The 23,758-nt window shown below is 36.3% G+C and overlaps 1 protein-coding gene and 1 long non-coding RNA gene across 2 annotated transcripts; both read right to left on the bottom strand.

The window, feature by feature from the left end:
• Positions 1-441: 441 nt before the first annotated feature.
• LOC135154200 (uncharacterized) lies at positions 442-7,984 on the bottom strand. Its single transcript, XM_064099526.1, has 3 exons — positions 7,888-7,984; positions 1,109-2,116; positions 442-491 (listed from the first exon to the last, which is right to left on the bottom strand). Exons 1-3 carry the CDS (start codon positions 7,982-7,984, stop codon positions 442-444), a joined length of 1,155 nt encoding a protein of 384 aa, XP_063955596.1.
• Positions 7,985-13,662: 5,678 nt separating this feature from the next.
• LOC135154145 (uncharacterized) lies at positions 13,663-18,966 on the bottom strand. Its single transcript, XR_010293562.1, has 3 exons — positions 18,844-18,966; positions 17,667-17,902; positions 13,663-16,398 (listed from the first exon to the last, which is right to left on the bottom strand). It is a non-coding gene; the product is annotated as an uncharacterized LOC135154145 (long non-coding RNA).
• Positions 18,967-23,758: the final 4,792 nt, after the last annotated feature.

Here is a 23,758-nt window from a genome sequence, read left to right as displayed (position 1 = left end):
GATTCCCCCAACATGGTCTAAGTTCATTGACCCTAAATGACCTTTGACCTTGGTCATGTGACATGAAACTCAGGCAGGATGTTCAGTAATACTTGATTAACCTTATGGCCAAGTTTCATGAACTAGGTCCATATACTTTCTAAGTTATGCTGTCATTTCAAAAACTTAACCTCAGGTTAAGATTTGGTGTTGACGCCGCCGTCGCCGTCGCCGTCGGAAAAGCGGCGCCTATAGTCTCACTCTGCTATGCAGGTGAGACAAAAATAAAATAAGTGGGTGACCTTATGCCTCAAAATTCTAAAGAATGATAATTTGAGTCGTTTTCAACATCCACAGACAAATTGAGGAAAAAACACAAAACAACTTTCGACAAATGACACAGTTTGGTTACCCCGATTGTAAAACGTACCATATAATTATGCATGTAGGTCGAGTAAAGCTTCAGTCTGTTTCGTCGGCTGTGGTAGCTCCGCTGGGCTTCGTCTTGCTTCCTTACAAGAAAAAAAAAGTACAAAACTGTTTTAAAACTCCTCCAAACAGACGGATTTCAGCTATTGAGTGCTCTTTCATTTTCTGTAGTCATGTTAGTGGTTACATTTGAAATAATCAAATACTATGAGATGAATTACAATACGAAACGAACACCACAAGAGAAATTAATTTAAAAAGATAAATCACGTTAATTGCTGCTTTGGTAGTGCAAGGGCATTACCAAGTTTTGGGCATCAACTTTTTTCTTGTTCTGCAAGCTAACTTTTATATTGTGTATAACTTTCCCCCAAAACTGCGGCAAATCATAACTTCAACTGTTTTAGCAAAGTTGACTGCCCCTTGCATCCTTTTTACTCGTGACGCCCTTGCACGTAACAGAGTCACCGCGTGAAGGTAGCAGCATGACCCCGGGTTAGTGTAACAGAAAGGTGATCTAAACCAAAACAAACAAAATTATGTAATATGAAATATGGTTAGTATATAAAAACCCCAGTGAATGGAAGATGAATAAATAATAAATATTTCACAACCAGGCACTAACATATACATAAATATAAACAAATACATAAATATTGACATTTAGACATAAATATGCACATTAACCCTTCGCTATCACTGCCGTGTTCGCACGCTGCACTCGCCCCGCCTCTCCCTTTTCCAGTTTTCCGGAGCTTTTTTTCCGGCTGCAATCGCCACGACTTCTCCCGTCTTCGTCGCTTTTGCCGGCTGCATTCGCCCTGCCATTTTTTCCGGCTGCATTCGCCACGACTTCTCCCGTCTTCGTCGCTTTTGCCGGCTGCATTCGCCCTGCCTCTCCCTTCTACGTCGCTTTGCCGGCTGCATTCGCCAGGACTTCTCCTTTCTTCGCCGCTTTTGCCGGCTGCTTCGCACTGCCTCTCTCTTGTTCGCCGCTTTTGCCGGCTGCATTCGCCACGACTTCTCCCGTCTTCGTCGCTTTTGCCGGCTGCATTCGCCCTGCCTCTCCCTTCTACGTCGCTTTGCCGGCTGCATTCGCCAGGACTTCTCCCTTTTCCGTCGCTTTTGCCGGCTGCTTCGCACTGCCTCTCTCTTGTTCGCCGCTTTTGCCGGCTGCATTTGCACTGCCTCTCCCTTCTTCGCCTCTTTTGCCGGCTGCTTTGCAATGCCTCTCCCTTCTCTGTCGCTTTTGCCGGCTGCATTCGCACTGACTCTCCCTTCTCCGTCGCTTTTGCCGGCTGCACTCGCCCTAACTCCCTTTTCCGTCGCTTTTGCCGGCTGCTTCGCACTGCCTCTCTCGTCTCCGCCGCTTTTGATCGCTGCCTTCGCTCTGCCTCTACCTTCTTCGCCGCTTTTGCCGACTGCACTCGCCCTAACTCCCGCCTAACTCTCCCTTTTCCGTCGCTTTTGCCAGTTGCATTCGCACTGCCTCTCCCGTCCCCGTCGCTTTGCCGGCTGCATACGCCACAGCTGCTGCTGCTTCTCCCTTCTCCGCTGCATTTGCCGGCTGCATTCGATGTCACTACCCAAATTGTCTGCTGTTTTCGCGGTGCCTGTGCAATTACCGACGCTGTAGCGATTGTCGTCAACCTCACCGTCGTTGCTCCTGCTTCTTTCGAGCATGGACCTACAACCTGTTTTTTAATTACTACAATATTCAACAAAGAAACAATCAACCAATTAGGCTCTCCGTGTCACTGGGGTTCTGTTAAACAAAACAAAAATCAATTTGAACAGCGGCATCATTGTGGAAACTTTAGATTAAACTAAAAACAGAATTAGCTAAAAATAAGAACATCGACATATCTGCTTAAAAGGAATGAGGTAAAATCCAAGTCCGCAAGGCGACTGCCATAAATTCTGATTTTTTTTTTTTTTTATTGATAAATCATCAACATACAAATCATTTACATCAAATTCCACTATAAAAGTTACATAAACAAATCAAAGATAATCAAAGTATACACAACAAAAAAAGTAAGTCCCCCTAAATCAAATTGCTGTAACTTTTGAACGGAATTATTTTGAGATATATTCTGTAGGTGGTTTTCTACACTCATTAAGCAACTCCTGGGGAAAAATAAGATTGATCGGTTGAGTCATGCATGAGTAATTAAAGATTGAATTAAAAATGACCATTTTCGAAAGTCACAAGAGTCGTTTTTCAGATTGTGCAAATACAAAGTTGGGCAAATGTTGTCTTTAGGTGAATTTTATGGTGTTATGCTGTTTTACTATCCATCATTTAGCCACTCCACACACAATTTTGATATTAATGTTCATGGTTGAGTGAGCACAATGTATTGCAGGGGCCGTGGAAGCGGGGGGGGGGGGACTGGGCGGGGAGCTTCAGTCCCCCCCCCCCACTTTTTTCCAAAAGCATGTAAAAAAATGTAAAAATGACCATACGATTGTTGATTTTTTGCATGGTCAGCCCCCCCCCCCACTTTGAAAACCCTTCCCCGGCCCCTGTATTGTGACGTATCATCATAGGGGTTTATGGTAGTATCCTCTACAACTTGTTAGATCATGTTAAAATTTGAAAATGTTGGTGGCTCCCTCGATTATAGGCCCCTCCCCCATTTTAATATTCTGGACCCACCACTAATTTGTCCATAAATTAAACTGATCATGAGAAATTGTTAGGAAAAGAATACATTTATGCAGTATAAAGAGTTCCTAAGTTCCTAAGTTTTCGAATGTGCTCGCTCAACCATGAAAATGTTTAAAGTTCGGAAAGTGTGTGGTGATAGAAATGATGGATGATAAAAACAATAGCAATTAAAGTTTTATTTGAAACCGAATTTGCCCCCAATATTCACTTTATTACCCTTTAAAATGAGTCTGTGACATTGAAAATACCAATTTTCCCACTTTGATGCGTGCTGCACTCATCCATAAATAAACAAATCGATTTCATTTTTGCACAGAATTCTGCCCATAGGTTGATAAACATTACTGCCAAATGACATTGCTAAAGACAGCCGTGAAAAAAAGTTCCACCATATTGAATAAGGGGTTACTTATTCTTAAACATGTGCACCCATAATGTACACAAGTGTGAGAGACGAAGTCAAAATTTTAACAAATATGAAATGAGGGTTTGTTTCATGGACGGTTTTTGTTACTTCTGCCAATAGTTATTTCATGAAACTTCGTACATGGCTTCAAAGTAACATTATCCAAAAGGCGCGCACACCAAAATAACCATTCGATACTATACAGAGTGGGGCCAAGGCCTTGAACTTGAGAAAAGATCATTTTCAGTTCCCAAAATGAACCAATACTTGCCTATTATATTTGAAAAACGTATTTTTTGTTTTCAATGAATGTTCATTGAACCGTGAAACGATGAATATTGTTGAAGAAACTCTTTCAAAAATATCTGTCATCATATTCTATCATTTTTATTGATATAGATGTGTAAAAAAAATCCAATTATAGCAAATTTGGACTTGTGATTATTCAACCGTGAATTTTAGCCAAAAAAGTTGTATCGTCTTTTAGAGAGTACTTTTACAAGCCTTCTGACTATTTTTTATGATGAGAATGTGGAATTAGTTCCAATAAAATGGAATCAAAGTCATGATATTTGGCTTGTGACTTTTGAAAAGTGACATTTTTGCCTTCTGACGGTGCTCACTGAAGCATGAAGTGAAATACGTCCATAACGTTTACTCAGAGGGTAGCTTATAAAATTACCTACACGCTCATGTAAAAATATATTAAAAACTCGCATTGGTTCGGAAATTATTGATGTTTGTTTAAGGGGAACTTACTTTTTTTTGTTGTGTATATATATAAAAGATTGGAGTGATCGGGAAAATAAAGAAAAAGAAAAAAAAACACTCTTGAGTAAATTTTAATCACATCATTTTATCATGGTTTTGTTTAGCAGGATCATCTGGTTTGGTTATTGGAAGTAAAAGTGCATGATTGGCTGTCTTCGGTCACGTAGGTAAATAAACATGAACCATGTCTTAAGCAGGGCATGCTGGAATACTGCGAATAAATGCCGACATGACTACCTTGTGTAGATAACTGTATCAATATCAAGTTTGAAATGTATCCAGCCGGGATATAGAATTATAGTCATTATCATGGATAACAATGATACAATGTTTAGTGCACTGAGCCTAATGTAAGACCATGAAGACTGTCAAATGCCGAAAACAGTGTCCCGTTAAGAGAAATGTCATGAATGTGTCTGCATTGATGTCATATTTTGAAATGCATCTAACCTGGAAATAAAATCATAGAGTCAACATAAGGGATAATAACATGATTGGTTTGTGGGGTCTGCTATTAGACTACCAATTAATGCTGAAATTATTACTTGTATTGAGTTTGAATTCATCTAGCCTGGGGAAAAAGTAAAGATTCATTATTAAGGAAAAGATAATAGAACTTGCTAGCCGACTGCCAATAATCGCCGAAATTCAAACAAAATGGTACACACAGTATTAGTTTTGTCTAAACATCGACTTTTGAAATGAATCCATCCTGGAAATAATATTATAGAGTCAGTATAAAAAATAAACAATAGCAATTTTATTTTAGTGGGGAATGCTAGGAGATCGCTAGTATAAAGGCTGAAGTGTCTACCTGTATACCCTAAATAGACTTATTTGGTGGTCATAAACATACATCAAGTGAAAACCGCTGGATGATCATCACTTAGCTGGAAACTGAAGTGAATACCCTAATTAAAAACAACAACATTGTATTAATAAAGTTATTGGTTTTATGTTTTGTTAACAGGTGCTAAAAATCTGCCAATAAACACTGAAGAACTGAAGAGCCAACCCTGCATCGATAAAAAGGGATCCTTTTCAACGCAACCAGCTAGAAAAAGAGAATAACCACGAATCGAAATGGTTCTTTTAGGTTAATAAGAATCAGTCATGGTTATCGAGGGAATAAATACCAATAAGATAGAAGATAACCAATAAATCAATCCAGAAGTGGCCACCCTATAGGTAAATAAGAATCAATAAGGGGAATAAAAACACATTAAAAAAATCGGCAAGCAATGTAATAGCTGGAGGATTACCAGTAAAATAAAAAATAGCGAGAGTTGTTATCCTGGGTAAATAAGATACATTATCAGTATAACGTTTAAAATGCATTCAGCCTGGAAAAAAAGAGTGATAAACGGTATGGAAATCCACAAACGAAAATTAATCTTTTAAACGGGAGCTTGTGTAAATAAGAGTCAATAATAAAAACAATACCGATAACAGTTAGTAGGGCAAATGCAGACCGCCGATAAAAGCCGAAATTGCTACCCTTGGTAAATATGAGTGGTCATTTTTAATGTTATGTTTAATTACTCATCCAGCCAGAAAAAGAAAAAATGTATAGACCTATATCTAAATAACTGCTTTTGAGGATGAAAGAAGGAATATAAATGCATATTATGTTAGCAGGGCAGGCTAGAATACCGCCTATAACATGAAATAAGTTCAATTGGTTACCATAGGCAGATAAAGGCGTTGTGAAGATTATAACATGTTATGTAAGGCTAAAAATGGAAATCGCCAATAAGTTATTAGCCAGACATCTGTTGTAGTTGACCCCGAAAAAAACATTAGTAATATCTGTATTTAAAAAGTTATCAGGCCTGGAAAGAGAAAAGTCAAACATAAAATTTAAAAAAAGTAAATGAAGACATGTGTCTGAATGGCTGAAATATCCCTTCTTTTTAGAATGAAATATGAGAAATTGAAACATATAGGCCTATCATATTAGCATGATGGGTTCTGGAAGAATGGATAAGTTGGCACACTTGGAAAAAAAAGTAATCCCAAAGAAATTAGCAACGTCTTATGAAGACGCCTATAAAAGCGAAATTGCTACCCTAAGAAAATAAAGTTATCATACATGTTATTAGGGCCAATAAGCATGATAAACGACCGCTAATATCAACTGAAGTGGTTTTTGTAAAAGAATAATTATAGAACGATCCATCCTGTCGGGAAAAGAAGTAAAAAAAAACAGATAAAAAAATACTGAAAACGGCAATACACTAGATTTATATAGAACTTTACAAATAATTACAGTATCAATTAGTACATACATTTGACAAATGACTTTGTTCGTATCATCATGCCGATTTCCTTTTTTAGAATGAAAAGTGTGAAAAAGAAACACATACTAGCAGGTTCCCTGGAAGCCACGCCAAAATGTAAAGTTTCTACATTGGATAAAATAAGAGTCGATATGGGTTAGATTGAACAGGGTTGATTGCTGGTTCAGTCTGAAAACATGGAACAGAGAGAGAGAAAAACAAACGTAATTGCCAAAAAAATGAAACTCTATACTGAATTATGGAAATAGTTAACAGCTGATTTCAAGAAGTCTTATAAATACATGAAGGCCTAGGATAAGGAAAATGTATCAGCCACTCAGTTCTAGAACAGGAGAAAGGAATACATGCATAATGTAAGCAAGCTAGGCATGTCGGAATACTGGTAATAAAATGAAAATAAGAGTCATTTTGAACCCCAAGACGACTGCCCGTAAAAGCCCAAGAGGTTATCCTGGGTATAAGAGACATTAACAGCATACACTTTATCATGTTTATGATGGAAACAGAATGATATGATGTCCAGTAGGTCCTGCTGGGAGCTGCAGCCTGTATGGGTAGCGTGAATTAGAGTCGTTAAAAGGTGAAATACAATACTTGTTATTCTACGAGGTACACTCTCCACATGCTCCAGGAAGACTATTTATAGATGCTGAAGCTACCATGAATAGATAAAAATGATCATTATTTATAATCTAAGCATTATTTGGAGACAATATAAACTCACTTCAGCAGACATGTTGTAATTAACTTAATTTGATGGGTCTACGCCTTTGAATATTTTAAACATAAATATGGCGATGTATAAATGTTGTGGATCATTGCTTCATCCAGCCTGGAAAAAAAAGATTCAGGTCTTGAAATAATTGTGGCAATTTTTGATGCTCAAAAATATCTTCTCCGGTCACGGCTGCCATCACAGCAATTGTGTTGTCCCCGATGCTTTCCTCAAATATGAAAGAAAATAATGAACCCGTTAAGCTGACAAAATATAAACAAAGTCTGCTAGATAATTATCAAATTTTTGTCATTTTGAGTCCAATTGGCCTGATCAAAGTCATATCGGATTTTCCTGTTAAAATCATGGAATATACTCTAGATATCAAGCATGAATTATGTTGATGTCAATGTTTGGACGTTCTATTTAAAATTTGAAATTTCCCAGGATTCCATATTGCGGAGTCAAGGAAAAGTTTGCTTTAATTCTATATTCTTTCTCCTTTCTCATACTTTTCAAAAGTTGATCAATATATTAGGTATTTCATGGAATTTTCAGGCTTTTATGGTATTTGTAAAGCGTCATCTTTGAAATAAAAAGTATTATCACTTACCCTTTTCATTTTCATGTATGAAATGCGAAATGTTGTTCGATGAAAGGGCGACATTATGTATGAGAGGCAGCTTCTTGTGTGATGAAAAGGGCGACATGTTGTACGAAAGGCAGGTTGTTGCTGTTTGATGAACGGGCGACATGTATGAAATGCTACAAGTTGATGTTTGATGAAAGGGCAACATGTATGAACGGTAATTTGTTGCTGTATGACAGGGCAACATTGTATTAGAGGTAACGTCTTGCTGTATGATGAAAGGGCGACATGTATTAAAAGCGAAATGTTGTTTGATGAAAGGGCGACATGCTGTATGAGAGGCAGCTTCTTATTGTGTGATGAAAGGGCGACATGTTGTACGAAAGGCAAGTTGTTGCTGTTTGATGAAAGGGCGACATGTTGCATGAAAGACAAGTTGTTGCTGTTTGATGAAAGGGCGACATGTACGAAATGCGACATGTTGATGTTTGATGAAAGGGCAACATGTATGAACGGTAATTTGTTACTGTATGTAAGGGCCACATGTCGTATTAGTGGCAACGTCTTGCCGTATGATTGAAAGGCGACATGATATGAGAAGCAACTTCTTGCTCTATGCTGAAGGGGTGGCATGTTCTATGAAAGGCGACTATTGTTTGATGAAAGGGCGACATAGAACTTATGAAAGTCGACGTGTTGTTATATGATGAAAGGCGACATGTTGCATGACAGAAAACTTCTTCCTGTATGATGAGGTGGTGAGAATTAATAGGTTACCTGTTGATGTGTGGTGGGAGGGTGACTTGTTGCTGCATGAAAGGGCGACATGATGTATAAGTGGCAACTTCTTGCTGTATGATGAAAGGGCGACATGATGAATGGAAGGCGACTTGTTGATGAAAGGACGACAAGCTTCATGAGAGGTAACTTTTTTTTCTGTAGGATGAAAGGGCGAAATAATATGTTAAAGGTGATTTGTTTATGATGAAAGGGCGACATATTGTATATGCAAATTCTTGCTGTATGATGAAAGGGTGACATAAATGAAAAGCGATATGGTGTTGTATGGCAGGCAACTTCTTGCTGAACGACGAAAAGTAGACACTTTGTATGGAAAAACGACCCGCAATTTCTGCATGATAAAAGGGCGACATTCTGCATGTAATAGGCAACCTCTTTCTGTAAGATAATAAAATCTACATTATTTGAAATTAATGATATCCTATCCTACCAAACTACAATTAATGTTATCAATTTACTTATTCCCTTTCTCTTATACAGATATCATGAAATATACAGGTGACGGCCTATGAGCTTTGCCGTGATATTGCAGCAATTCATGTACTACAGCAAAGTTCAAAGGCAAGTGACGTTCTTCCGCGGAGCCTGGTTTCCCTAGTCGACATTGTTGCAGCCGAAGCTTCTCGTCAAAACTACGTGAATACATGTGTCGACATAGTTGCAGCCGAAGTTTCTCTTCAAATCTGCATGAAGATTATGTCGACATGGTTGCAGCCGAAGTTTCTCGAATCGTCAAACTTGCACGAAGATATGCCGATATGGTTGCATGATTACTTGCATCCGAAGCTTCTCGTGAAAACTGCGTGCGGATGTTGACATGGTTGCAGCCGAAGCTTCTTGTCAAAACTGCACGAAGATCTTGTCTCATTTCAGTCCTGTACGACATAAAAACGAAACCTTTGATAATATCTATTTTAATTATGTTCTTAATTTTAATTGCATAACTCATGTGTTATCTAGATCTAGAATATAAAATCAACGTTGCGGAATGCTGTCAATTAATTAGTAATATACTGTTTGTACTTTTTATTTCTAATGATAATAGTTATATTGTGACCTAGATTTTGAAAAAAATATAAACAATGGAGCTGCTTGCTTATGATTACTCTAGATCTGAGCCTTATGTGTCCAAAACCCTAAATTTGACGTTAATTTACTTTTGTCTCCATCACTGCATTCCGTGCATGGGCTTGTTCTGTATGAAATGTCAAACCAAAATTTCGAAATTTGAATGACAGCAATGTTAATAAACGAATAAAACAAGGCTTATATCAGTGATTGATATGTACGAAGTAATTGTTAAAAATACTAATAAGATTAAACTTACCGTAATAACGCAAACGAACGAGACGATCGACACATTTCCATGGCTGAGCATGATGATTAAAAACGAAAAAAAACGAATGATCGTACGAAAGACTCAACGAACGGATGAACCAGTGGACAGACGAATTATATCAACGATTTTCGTTTTTTGTGTTTTTTGTTTTGTTTCGTTTTGTTTTTGTTTTTGCCAGCCGAAAGCCTAACAGCGGGGAGGAAAATGCAGAAAAATCTTACGTAAAGGCGCAACCTAGTTTTTTTTATTTTTTTTATTCCGGAACGGTCGAACTATCCCAGTCACGTTAAATCATCTTGACACGAAATATCAAATCTTAACGAGCTAGTTTTGGTACAAGCTTAAAGGTGTTAGGCGCCTATTTGAGAATGTCAATGGGTACATATTGCCTCGAAATCCTGGCACAAACTTGGACTCACCATAGGTCCGTGATAAAATTCATAATCCCACTTAGTTCATGAAATAATATTTACAGGTAGATTACCCGTGCAGATTTTTGTTTATGTTCATGAGGTTTTCTGATGTTAGACAGATGAAATCCGTCTATTTGGAGGATGTTTTTAGATATTTCTTTTAAAACTTGTTTTTCATGTCCAGCGGATCGACCGACAAAACACATGAAACAGAAGCTTTCGGTCTAGCTAAGGTCGACATGACATAAAAGCCATGAATGATTTAACAGTCCGTATGGACAAATATTCATAAAACCTGATAAGCATGATAAGAAGAGTAATCATCTACATAATTTCTAATTGTACTGAGGTGTATGTAATACTGTTAGAGATATACTTGCCTTGATTCTGGCTAGTGCTGGGTAGATATTTGAGGTATTCCATACCTGAAACATAGAACACAAAAATCCATATTAATGAAATAGCTTGGATAAAATAGAAGTTTTTCCCGATTCCCTTAATTTGAATAATAAATCATGTACTAGATCTAGAATGTAAAACAAATACGTTAGTGAAATAACCTGTTTCTGATAACAAGGATAATGGCTTCTATACATTTTAGTATAGTTTTTGCACTAGATCTGGAACGAAATTCTGTGTAATTGAAATAGCTTGGTTCTGATATTGATTTCTATACATTTGAACACATATACTATGCACTATATCTACAAAATAAAGAAAAATTCAATTTTGATTAAATTACGCTCTAGCTCGATTTTTTCAAACAAAAATCCTTGTATTTTGCATTTTGAAATAGTCATTATGATTATCATCATCGCCATAAACCTTTTGTTATTCTGCTTGTTCAGCTCGGTCTCATAACGGAAAGAAAGCTATATAAGCCTATATGTTCTATTGACGATTCTTTGAGCAACCGTGGACAAGATGTCTAGATTTAATATCATATTACGCGCGTGAGACTTTTGTCATAACCTCAAACAGCAACATTAGTAACGAATGATAAGACTTGTATCACTTAATCACTGATTGACGTAATATAAAAAAAAGTGTCAAAAGAGAGCTAATAAGATTAAACTTACCTCTTAAATCAAACGAACGAGACGATCGATGTTTTAAATGTGCATATTGAGCATGGTGACTAAACGCAAAAAACGAGTGATGTTACGAAAGCTTCAACGAATGAACGAGTGGGGGACGAAAATTTTGACACTTAACTTGGTCTCACAAACCGACTCGATAGAATTTGTAGTTTCGTTAAGATCATGAAAATGATATTACCATATTGTGCTATCATGTAATTGCAGAATTATGTTCATGTTCATGATGTTTGCACTCAGTGGCGTACCTAGGATTTTCCACAGGGGGGGCAAAATCGGCCGCCAAAAAAATTTGACAAGCAAAAAAAAAAAAAAAAAAAAAAGGTCTTCAATTAAAAAATTTAGGTTTTCGTACCAGAAAATAATTTGACTAGCAAAAAAAAAAAAAAAAAAAAAAAAAAAAGGTCTTCAGGCTCTTCAGGGGGGCATTAAAGGTCTTCAAGTTCGTCAGGGGGGGCAGGTATATGTCTTTTGTATGGGTTGTGGCTCGTCAGGGGGGCAGAGTGCCCCCTCTGCCCCCCCCCCCCCCCCGTAGGTACGCTAGTGTTTGCACTGTCGTCAGGCTGACTAAATCCGTGGATGATTTTTTTATTCTGGACCCAAATTCATAAAACCTTAATATAAGTCTAGTAATCATCTACATTTGTAATTGCGTACCGAAGTCTAAGTAGCTGTTAGGTGTGAACTAGAATCTCCTCCAGGCTAGTGTTGTGTATATTTTGGGCATTACATACCTAAACATAAACAAAAAAATACATGTTAATGCTATGATATACAATATATATTTGAATATATATATTATGCACTATACAATATAAAACAAAATTCCTTATTTATGAAATGGCTCGGAGCCAATAATAGTTTCTCTTGATTCCCTTAATTTGAAGGATATATCATGTACTAGATCTAGAATATAAAACAAAATGTTATGTTACTACGTTTGTGGAATAACCTGTTTCTGATAACAAGGATAATGGTTTCTATACATTTTAGTATAGTTATGCACTAGATCTAAAACGAAATTACTTGTAAATGAAATAGCTTTGTTCTGATGATTGCTATAGATTCGAACATACAAATTATTCACTAGATTTACAATTCGAAATAAACTTCCGTTTTAATGAAAAGTCTTCTAAATAATGCACTAGATCTACTTTATAAAAAAAGAATCCTTGTATTTTGGTTTTTGAAAATATATATTAACACTATTATGAACATCATCACCATAAACATTTGGTTATTCTACTCAGCTCAGTCTCATAACGAAAAGAAAGGTATATAAGCCCACGTTTTATTGATTATCTTTTTTTTTCTATTTGTAGGCCTAAAAGTGCCTATGGTGCATTCTTTCTAAAAGTCGCGATTCTTTAAGCCACCGTGAAAACTATGTTTAGATTTAATATCATATTACGCGCGTGGGACTTTTGTCATAACCTTAAACAGCATGAACGTTAATAACAAATGATAAGACTTGTATCACTTTATCACTGATTAATGGATATAAAAACTTAAACTTACCTCTTAATTCAAACGAACGACACGATCGATGTTTTAAATGTGCATATTAAGCATGACAACTAAACGTAAGGAACTGGTGATCGTACGAGATTCAATGAATGAACGAGTGGGCGAATACTCTGACACTAATCTCGGTCTCACAAACCAGCTCGATAAAATTGGAAGTTTCATTAAGATTATGAAAGTGATATTTCTTATTGTTCTATCAGGTAAGTGCAGAATTTGTTCATGTTCGCGCTGTCGTCAGGCTTACTAAAGCCGTGAATGCTTTTATTTTTTACCCATATTCATAAAACCTAAATAAGTATAGTAGTCATCTACATTGCGTATATCCCGGAGTCTAATTAGCTGTTATTGTGAACCAGAATTTCCTCCTGGCTAGTGTTGTGTATATTTTGGGCATTCCATACCTGAAACATAAACAAAAAATTGCATGTTAATGCTATGTTAATATAATATAAAATACAATTCCACGTTAATGAAATAGCTTGGTTCAAATAACTATTTCTATAACTTTGAATATATAAATTATGCACTATATCTATAATCTGAAAAATATTCCTTATTAACGAAATAGCTTGGCTCTGATAACAGTTTGTATAAATTTGAAATAAACAAGATTTAGCATTTCAAAATAAATTCCATATTACTTGAATAACTTATCTCTGATAATGGTTTCTATTTTTCTATGAATGTTATACAAAAATTATGCTCTATCAATAAAACGAATTTCCATATTATACAGGTTGGTTAGGATAATGGTTTCCGTAAATATGAATACACAGATCATGCACTAGATATAGGATATAAAACAAAGGACATGTGGTTTATGAAATAGCTTGGTTCTGATAATGGTTTCTAAAAGATTAATTCATAAATCGAGCACTAGATCTAAAATATGAACAAAATTCTTTTTCATTTGACAATAATCATTATTATCACTATCATAATCATCGTCATCACCATTAACTTTTTCATTTCTACTTCGGTTTCAGCTAAGTCTAATAAAAAAAAAAAATGTGTGCTCTAGATCTAAAATTTCAAACAGATTCCATGTAGCTTGGTTCTGATAATGGTTCTCTTTATTCGAATACAAAAAAATGTGCACTATACCTACAATATGAATAACATTGGTTCTTATCACAGGTCCTAAAATTTTAAATACATAAATTAAGCTAGATCATCATTATTAAACGAATTTATTGTCTTTTTCAATTGACAATGATTATTATCACTATCATTCAATGTTGTCATTATTTTTATCACCATAAACCCGTTTTGTTATGTATTTATTCTTCTGTTATAAGCTAGGTCTTGACAGAAAGAAAGTTAAGCTTGTGTATCTGCGAGGGAGTGATTGCAATCGTCCCCCCCCCCCCCCGTTTTCCCCCACGCCCTCTACTTATACACTATATTATACGTCGTTGACCCTTCACTGCCTTAAATCCACGATAAATGACGTCGAGATCTATTTATCATCATAAATATACGTGCGTGTGACTGTTATTAAAACTTCAAACTGCTGAACAAAAATGTAGAAAACTACAATTATCTGAGCATATAGATTTACATGTATGAAGAAATTGAATTATAAGCTATCCTCGTCACAGTCCATCACCCTTTTTTCGGTACTGACTCTTAGCCTCTTCATATACATGGTATAGACATGATAGATATGCTTAATATTTCATGAGCTATCCGGTCTCACTCGCACCCGAACTAATTCTCCAGGCACTTACAACTTTTATCATGGGACTATGTAATAAACCACACAATGATGATTAGAGTAGCAATGACAATAGAAGAATATAATAGACATACAAAAATCTCACCGTTAAACATGCAAAACGAATATTGTAACTGTTATAGCAATAATAAATATACGAAATCACACCTGACAAAATCAATGGAATAAATCTTACCTTGTAAACTTACGAAATTGATATTATATTATTGGTTATCAAAAGGAAATATACAAAATTTAAATACAATAAATGTAATATATCTCACCTTGTAAACGCACGAAACGGATATTCCAACGAGAACGTGAAGTGAAATCGATTAACGCCCGAATGATCGAATGTCGTTAACGTTTTTACGCGAATTCCATCGGCCAATATCTTGGCGTGGAAAGTGTTTTCATTCAGGGGCGGCGCCTGGGTATTAGGGGAAAGATAATTAACCGAATGGTGACTTCATCCTTTCTCTCAGTTGAATGATAAGGGTCTTATACAGTTTGGTGACCTCGAATTGTCTTTGAATTCTTTCCTTCTTTATCGTTTCTTTTTCCCTTTTTTCATGACTTAAAACATCATAGGGAAGAAAGCCCCGGTCCCCTTCCATTGGCACCGCCTCTGTTTTTAGAAACACACAAAATCGTAACGTACAATTCAACGAGAACTGTCGGGGTAAAAGCCTTACTACCTTTTTGTTTAAAAAAGTTGTAAAGCTTTTGGCACACATTCAATAAAAATTATGAAAATTAATTTCATTACCAGCAGGTGACAACACAGCAATCTTCTTGATATGAAACGATAAACTTTATGGAGAAAGGCAAAAGAATACGTTTCGGTCAGGCGCTTATTCTACGCCTACGGGGGGGGGGGGGGGGCTATACTAACTTACGCTACAAATCCTGACACTAAAACATAGACTTAACCAATTTCCATAAAATTCAAAGTTTCATTAAGTGATATTGCCGTATTGTTCTACGAGTAAAAGGACTCACTCATACAGCAACATTTGTTCAGTCTCAGCATGTTCTTTCATCATCTGACCTCTCTCTGGTGGCATCGTCATGTATCCATGATCGCAGGCAGCAACACAAATTCTAGATCCAAAACTCATTTTCATCTTAAATCCAGTGAGACGTATTCATCCATCACTGCATGTCCACAGCTCCACAAAATTCAAACATGTCGCTGTCCGCTGATAATCATAGTTATCAAGTTCAAATCGATTATCAATGGCAGAAAAACCGTCCAGAGACCCATCAACAAACCCCGCCGAGAGGTTCGGATAGCCTCGGCGAAGCTTTGCCGTTCAAGTGGTGTCTAGTCCGCACACAGAAAATTTAAAGTTTCCGTCCAAAAAAAACTCTGTCCAAACTGCTCCTTGTAACTCAAGTTCTTCCAGTAAATATTCCAAATTATGAAGATTCTCCAACTGCCGTAAAAAAATTATTTCTGAAGTATTAATAATTCCCGTTTGACGAGAGTCGGTTCTGGTTGGACTGCTCTGCCTCTTCTCGGAGAAAATGATTCGAGCGCTCAGTCACGTGATGGCAATATGACGCATACATTTATGTCCAATATCTAGTTGGCGCCAATTACTGATTATGCACTCGTGCAGGTACCGAGGACTGTATCTGATAGAAAACAAATATAAAAAAAACTTAATTTTTAGCAATACTTTGTGAAAACGATTGGATTTACAGGCCATTATGCAATAGTTGGGCTGATGATGCCATATCCCCCTTTCCATTTTATTTCATTACATCAAATAATAAATCATTATTTGTTATTTTCAGACGTGTGTGTAAACATGTCTCACGTGGAGCAAAATAAGTTTCAACACTGATGACTTAACACATTTAATATGTTGTCCATGCATCCTGGTTTTATTCATTGGAGGAAAAGATTGAACAGCTATAACTTCACATAATAAAAACAAAAAAGTGGAGGAGATGACATCAGCTAGCCCATAGCATCATAATCATGATGTCGACGTGCAGAAAAGTGTTTAGAAACAATGCAAACATTTTAAATGTCATAGCGTTTTTATTCCTCGTCCAATTGTTGTCAATTTCAAGTACTATTTTGTTGTTTTATTTTACCATATTTATTTAAATTTTGTTAATTTCTGCCTGGGGTATTCCTTGAAGAGGTAGGAAAAGTAGGTTTGATTGAACTACTTGTTTATTTTATTAATTTTATTGAGTTTAAAATCAACTTGTGATTTAAGATATCTGGCCGCTTGACGTAATATGACAGTCGGCACGCGCCGCACGCGCTGTTGTTTATTTGTCAATCAAAATAACGGATCGAGAAATTTACTAGTCTTTATTCAATTAACGCATGCTTGCATGCGTGAAATGTACAACACCCTCTGATAATAGGTCCATGCTCTGATAGAATGCAAAATAAAGTCGATTCGCGGATATATCTCTTGTTCTTTTCATAAAATGATTGACAGCTAACTACATTCAAGAATTTTTGCTCACGAGATCGAAGATGGCAAGAGAGAGAGAAAGAGAATGGGCTATGCAGGATTAAATGCAGAATGAATTAATTCTTTGAACATTTGAAGATGATTTCTTTTTATATATATTTTACTGAAATGCCACAGCAAAGTATAAACACATAATGCATGAGATACATTCGTGTATCTCGTTCTCTCAACTTTAAGACCTTGATTTAAACCAAAACGCCCCTGCTATCTGCATCTTATGCTTTAAACCTCAATTTTATTAAGCTTTCTATTCATGTTACATGCTATAATACATGTGAAAAATAAAATCAATAACCTCGCACGTAGAATAGGTGGATTTTCACATTTCCTAAAATTCCACAAAAGGCAATAAAAGTGGTATCCAGAAGAAATGTATAATTTTCATTAATATTGGTAATTACTTACATGTACTTATCTCTTCTATCGATCTCAGGCTGCGGCAGCACCGCACTCTCTACTGGGCTACTCCCGGGGGCTGCTCTTTGTATTTCTGTCCAAGTGTAGCGAGATGCAGTGTCTCACGTCCATCCCCCTAAACGTTAAGGCCGACCTCCCTTCCTCCTTCCCGTATGCACCTGACTTGAATGGTACTAGATGATGGCTTCTGTCTGATAAATGCAGCTCCACTTTCTGCGCAAAATCTATGAAAAAATACAATATATCAGTCAAAATGCGTGCCTTTTTACGCCATCCTTAATATTTGAAATTTCGCAACAATTTGTAAGGAAAGTTTAAATGTTGTCTTATAATAGGCCCTTGTTGATATGAACTAAATACAGTGGCGGTGACGGAGAATGGGCACATCCGGCCCGTGCCCCCCCCCCCCCTCTGAGAGCCCAATTTTTAGTGTAAATATGCCGTTTTTACACAAGTGTGCTCCCCCTTTGAAAGTCACAACATTTATTTTTTTATTTGAATATTCAAACACAGGTGAGGACCCTTTTTTTGGCTTGTCAAATTTTCCAGGGAAAATGTGCCCCCCCCCCTGGAAAATCCTGGATCCACCCCTGACTAAATATGATTGTCGGTGAATATCAATTGTCGAATAATGAGTAAAACTTCTATTTTCTTGTTATGACCAAGTTTTGGTTAGAGTCGGAAGTAGGAGGCTTTCTTAACTGTAAATAAAATAAAACTGTTTCACATTTCAAGTGGGGAAGAACATCCCTTTCTCAATAATCATAGTCAACTATCGTTTAAAAGTTTTAAAAATTAGTTGTAAGAGTGACGGGATTAAACAACGTTGCTTAAATTTTAAACAACGTTTTACTGTGATGCTTTACACATTATGGTACCTTAAATTAATCAATGAATAAGGTGAACCATACTTATTTTTAATACAACACAAAAGGTAAATTAATCATACTTTAAATTCAACCGTGAGAAAATAAGCTTCACTGTCTAAATCATGATCTGTTTGTAATTCAATGCAAAAGCAAAATGCACTCGACCATTATCGCCTCATATACCTTGCACGATAACATGCGTCGATCTGTATTATTAAGTAACAAAACAAGTTATCAAAATTTCACTTGATTCTTAATAATTTTATAAAAATACATTATTTAGAAAATAAACTAACCTCTATTATTGCCTTTCTGATGACATTAAATGTATAAATTGGTAGGATGCTACTGATAAACGTGAAATTGTAGCCCTTCATTCAAACTAATCTGCTGATGATGGACTGTGAAAGCGCGCGGATGGATATACATTCGCCCTCAGGCCAATCTTAAGGTGGCCGGCCGGCGGAGCCAAAACGAAATGCTTTATTTTGTGCACATCAGGCATAGCAACAATAGATACAGGAGATTCTATCAATTTATAAATGACATCGCCAAACGTTATTTCAACAACCTTCCAACCCGGCAGTGGTCGCCAGGGGCGGATACAGAATTTTATAAACGGAGGGGGGGTCAGAAATTGATAACCACCCCCCCCCCCCCCCATCCAGGGCACTGAGAACCATTTTTCCCTAGTGGGTGTGCTGAAGTGATTTTGACAAGCAACAAAAAAACAACCCCCTAAAAAAGGGTTTCAATTCAAAATTAGAAATTTGACAAGCAAAAAAAAAGGGGGGGTCCAAGAAAATGTCGTTCATTTCATTACATTTCTGCCATTTATCATACTTTCCAGATTTCAAGGGGGTACTGCCCTTTGGAAAATATTACACGCAGCACCCAAAGAAAAAAAATGGGGGTGCATCGCAGCTTTCCAGGGCCATGCCTCGATCCATTAATTGTCAAAATGGGCAGTTTGAAAACACTGCAAACACAATTCAAAGTAATTATTGAATTATTGAAAAAGGCCTCATAATTGAAAACTAATCTGTCGCCATGTTTAACAAGAAAAAAAATTGATGATTTGTAGACCTATGCAGAAATCAAATGCAAACAATTAAAAAAATACCTATAAATAAAAAAAAAACATTAATATTAAAACCGGCAATCCGTGGCCAACGCATAAAAAACAATAGAAAACATAAAAAAGGACAAACATTTTTCTCATAAATGATAGAGAGTAAGAGAGGGCGGGGGCGCTAAGACATGACCCATTAATATTAAAACCGGAAACCATGGCTAACGCATAAAAAAAATAGAAAACATAAAAAAGGACAAACATTTTTTCTCATAAATGATAGAGAGGGCGGGGCGCTAAGACATGACCCCGGACAGAACGACACTTGTGTTTCGTCAGTATCATTATATCTTACTTTATTTCAGGATATTTATATAAAATTTGGAAAAATCTGTATTTTTAGAAAAATTATATTCCACTTTATTCAGTTGACCCTGATGAAGATTATGTTTAAAGAAAACTTCTCGTTACATTTTCTTCTCCTTATTTTTTCTTAACCCCTTGACAAAAAATAATGTACCTGGTAACATCCTCCCTACCCCCATCCATGTGGTGTCATCAATATTTTTCTGTCAGTGGATAAACCTGAATAGAGTAATTCGGAAGATTTTCAATTAAAACCTCTCTTTCCTTATTTTGTTACTCCCTTGAAAAAAATACGAGCGATATCCTCCCTACCCCCAACCAACATGACCAAGTGGCGTCATCCATGCACTATTTTGTCAGTGGATATACATGGATAAAGTAAAACGGTCATCTGGGGCCCGTCTTACAAAGAGTTGCGTTTGATCGAATCAATAGTAACTATGGAAAGCCAGCAAAGTCAACATATAAAATGCATGTTTGTTCCAAAAAAAATCTAGATATGAATGTATATCCATAAATTCAATGATTTCTTGACAATTTGGTGTGATCTTCTTTGTTTACAAATGACATTTAACAAATTTCCTGTACAAAAAAATTATGACACTGATGGATTTCCATAGTTACGATTGATGGGATCAATCGTAACTCCTTTGTAAGACGGGGCCCTGGTCATCTTCCCCCAAAAGAATGGCTTGACAGCGAAATATTTAATCCACCTGCAATTTTGTACTGGCCATTACCAGGGGAGTCTGTGCTGCGCGTGTTTCATGAAACAGAACAGACAATCAGTCATGTTCACTCACCCAATGAGATGCAAGGATCTTAGTAGCTTACAACAATAGTCAGTGAAAATCACTGTCTAATTGTTTCATGAAAAGTTTTCGTTGCTGTTGTAGCAGGTGTTTAGCATTCCTACACATAGATAAAAGATGTATGTTTCTTGACCGCCTGTACGCACGAAATTACAATTAAACTTGGATTTCTTGTTATGCAGTCTTTTCAGTGGCTAATGGAGATGCATGACTAAACAATCTGTGCAGGAAAAGAAAACACCATCATATGTTGAATTTCGAAGGAACTACTTTCGTAAATGCATTGGAAATGAATGCCTATAGATCTTTGTAAAATGCTCAGAAACGTTTTTTTTTTCATTCACCTAATATCTCAGTCACATTTGCTCTACTGAGGCCGTACGGCGTGTAGACGAAAACAGTCGTTTTGGTGGTATGAATAAAAATGAATAAAACGTCTGTTTTTTACTAGCCAAAGTAGCCATACGGCCGCCATAGAGGAAATGTGACTGTAGTATTAAGATTGTTTTTCAGGAACAAGTGGCAGATTCAGAGGTCTTTTTTATGTTTGCCCCCACTCCTTTACCGAAGAATTTCAGTCATGCCCCCTCTCTTTTCCAATTGTTTCCTTTCCAAGTGTTACCATAAATATTTTATTTGTTTTTAATTATTTAATTAATTAATTAATTTTTGTACTGATTTCTTTGTCTGCCCGTATATTTATTTATTGATTCATTTACTTGTTTTTAGTTCATTTGATTAGAATATTTGCTGCTTGTTGCAAAACTATGCAGAGATTGACTTGATTTTTAAAATGTTAAATAACAAATTGGCTTGTTCCAAATATGTCTTTATTTATATGACTTAACGCAAAAAAAGAGAATGCTGAAATAAAGTGGTCAGAAAAGTAGCCTACTAAGAAACTAGTGATTGTTTTGGATTGTAATCAAAGGGTTCTCCCACGTTTAATCGCCTGTCAACAAACATGTATAAGACACATATTTAATACGTCATACAAAATTTTGAAGAAAAAAAATCATGCGTGGACTGTTGGAAAATTGCCGTGAGGGTGAGGGCAAGCAACTGATGAGTTATCACGAGAGGGAACTCGTTGGAAAAAATATGAAAGTGAGTATATGATTTGAAATTTATGGACATGATAAGAATCTCACTCATGAATAATGCAAGCGCGAAGCTGGATCTGAAAATTTGTATTTATTGATACGCGTTTCACTAAATAAATAACAAGTGCAAAACGCGTCCTAAATTTTTTGGATATATTGACTTGTCCGTACATTTTGTAGTCGTAAACATTATACATTTATATATATCTCCAGACCATGTCTCACTAAATGAATAATGCGCGCAAAGCGCGAGCTGAATTAAATTAAGGCTATATTGATCTTAAAAGGGATATTTGTAGCACATTCTATAATCATGGCAATTAAAAATATATCCATGACATAACTCGTATGTAATAAGTAATGTAAGCCCGAAGAGGGGCTGGAATATTGAATATATAGATCTGAAAGGGGGCATTTTAAGGATTATTTGCAGAAATATATTAACGTGAAGCGTATCTCTAATACGAGGAACACGACCTTAATTTTTTTTATATATCGATCTGAAAAGGTTCCATTTTATCAAGAACATTTTGCAAACGAGAAAATGAAGCATATCTTGTCAGAAAAATAATGCTAACTCAATAAAGGAATTTTAAAGGACTATTTGAATAAATGAAGAGTTTAGTTGCAAAAGGGGTTAGGTCCACTTTTTACCATTCCGAGAAAAACCATGTTTTTTCTCACTTACTGCAATATTCTTATGCGAAACTAAATTTTCATGATACCTTACCATAAGAACATAAAATTGGGTATAAAAGAAATTTACCTGTCTTCATATTTTTTAAAATATTCTTTTCCAAAAAAAAATCTCTGTGGACCTAACCCCTTTTTGCAACTGAAATGGACCTCGACCCTTTTGAAACAAAAGTGATTTTTCTTTGCCATTTTAGATCACTTTTTAATGAGAATTTCAACTTTTCTTTAGTATCATCTTATAGAGCTACTAAAAATCTATACATTGAGACCAAAAAAAAAATCAAATTTGATGAATAATGGACCTTACCCCTTTTGCAAGTGAGCTCTTTAAATGTTGAACATGGTACGTATGTCATAGTAATGCGAGCGCGAAGCGCGTCCTGAAAATTCTAGATATAATGCACTTGAAACGGGAAGTTTATATCACAGGAAACGATCGATATAGCAGAGAGAGTAGGGGTCGCTGTTATTTGACTTTCTTAAAATGGATATTAGTTATATTCACGCGAGAGGGTGGAGCAACTGCACCAATTTTTTTTGTTTTGTTTGTTTTGTTGCGACTCATTAACTACGGAATAACGATTGTGATTAATAACCGATGCGTATCAATTTACAGTGATCGAATTTTTGTTTAGTACATTGTCGATTCACTGGTGTGCATAAACGTTTTTCAAGGGATGTAAGTGTTTAAAAGGGCCTTCGACAATGACTACTGAAATCGTAATCTATTAATGTTAATGAGCGTAGAGGGCGGTTTTTAAAAAGTTGCTCTCATTCGAACTGGCAATTTTTAGGGTGAATTGGAGGGTCACTCTTGAGGGGGGGGGGGGCAAAGGTAAGATTATGAAACCATACCCTTAAGAACTGAATTTGATATTAAATGAGGGGCTTATGAACCAGATGGCCGTCTGCAAATGGGGATGCTTGGGAACTCGCAAATAACATGAAATGGAGGTCTTCGAGAACTGACGTCAGAAATAAGGGGTTTAGGAACGGGGTGAACGGGTTGGTCAGTGAACAAGAAAAAAATACCGTGTGCTTGAGAACTGCTGGCAAGGCATGGAAAGGGAACCTAAAAGCCCCCTCACACCTGACCGAATGTAGGCGGACGAATGGGAAAAATGAACGAAATACACGCGAATTCAACGAATTCAAATAAAAT

The sequence above is a fragment of the Lytechinus pictus genome, chromosome 5, assembly GCF_037042905.1.
Source record: "Lytechinus pictus isolate F3 Inbred chromosome 5, Lp3.0, whole genome shotgun sequence".
NCBI lineage: Eukaryota > Metazoa > Echinodermata > Echinoidea > Temnopleuroida > Toxopneustidae > Lytechinus > Lytechinus pictus.
This window is presented reverse-complemented; position numbering and strand designations above follow the sequence as displayed.

Excerpts from the sequence above, each read along its gene's own strand:
- LOC135154200 (XM_064099526.1), bottom strand. The coding sequence starts at position 7,984 with ATGTCGCCCTTTTCATCACACAAGAAGCTGCCTCTCATACATAATGTC. Across the intron at positions 2,117-7,887 it reads CATACATGAAAATGAAAAGG|TAATTAAAAAACAGGTTGTA; the intron begins GTAAGTGATAAT and ends TGAATATTGTAG. Across the intron at positions 492-1,108 it reads TGCAGCGTGCGAACACGGCA|GAAGCAAGACGAAGCCCAGC; the intron begins GTGATAGCGAAG and ends TTTTCTTGTAAG.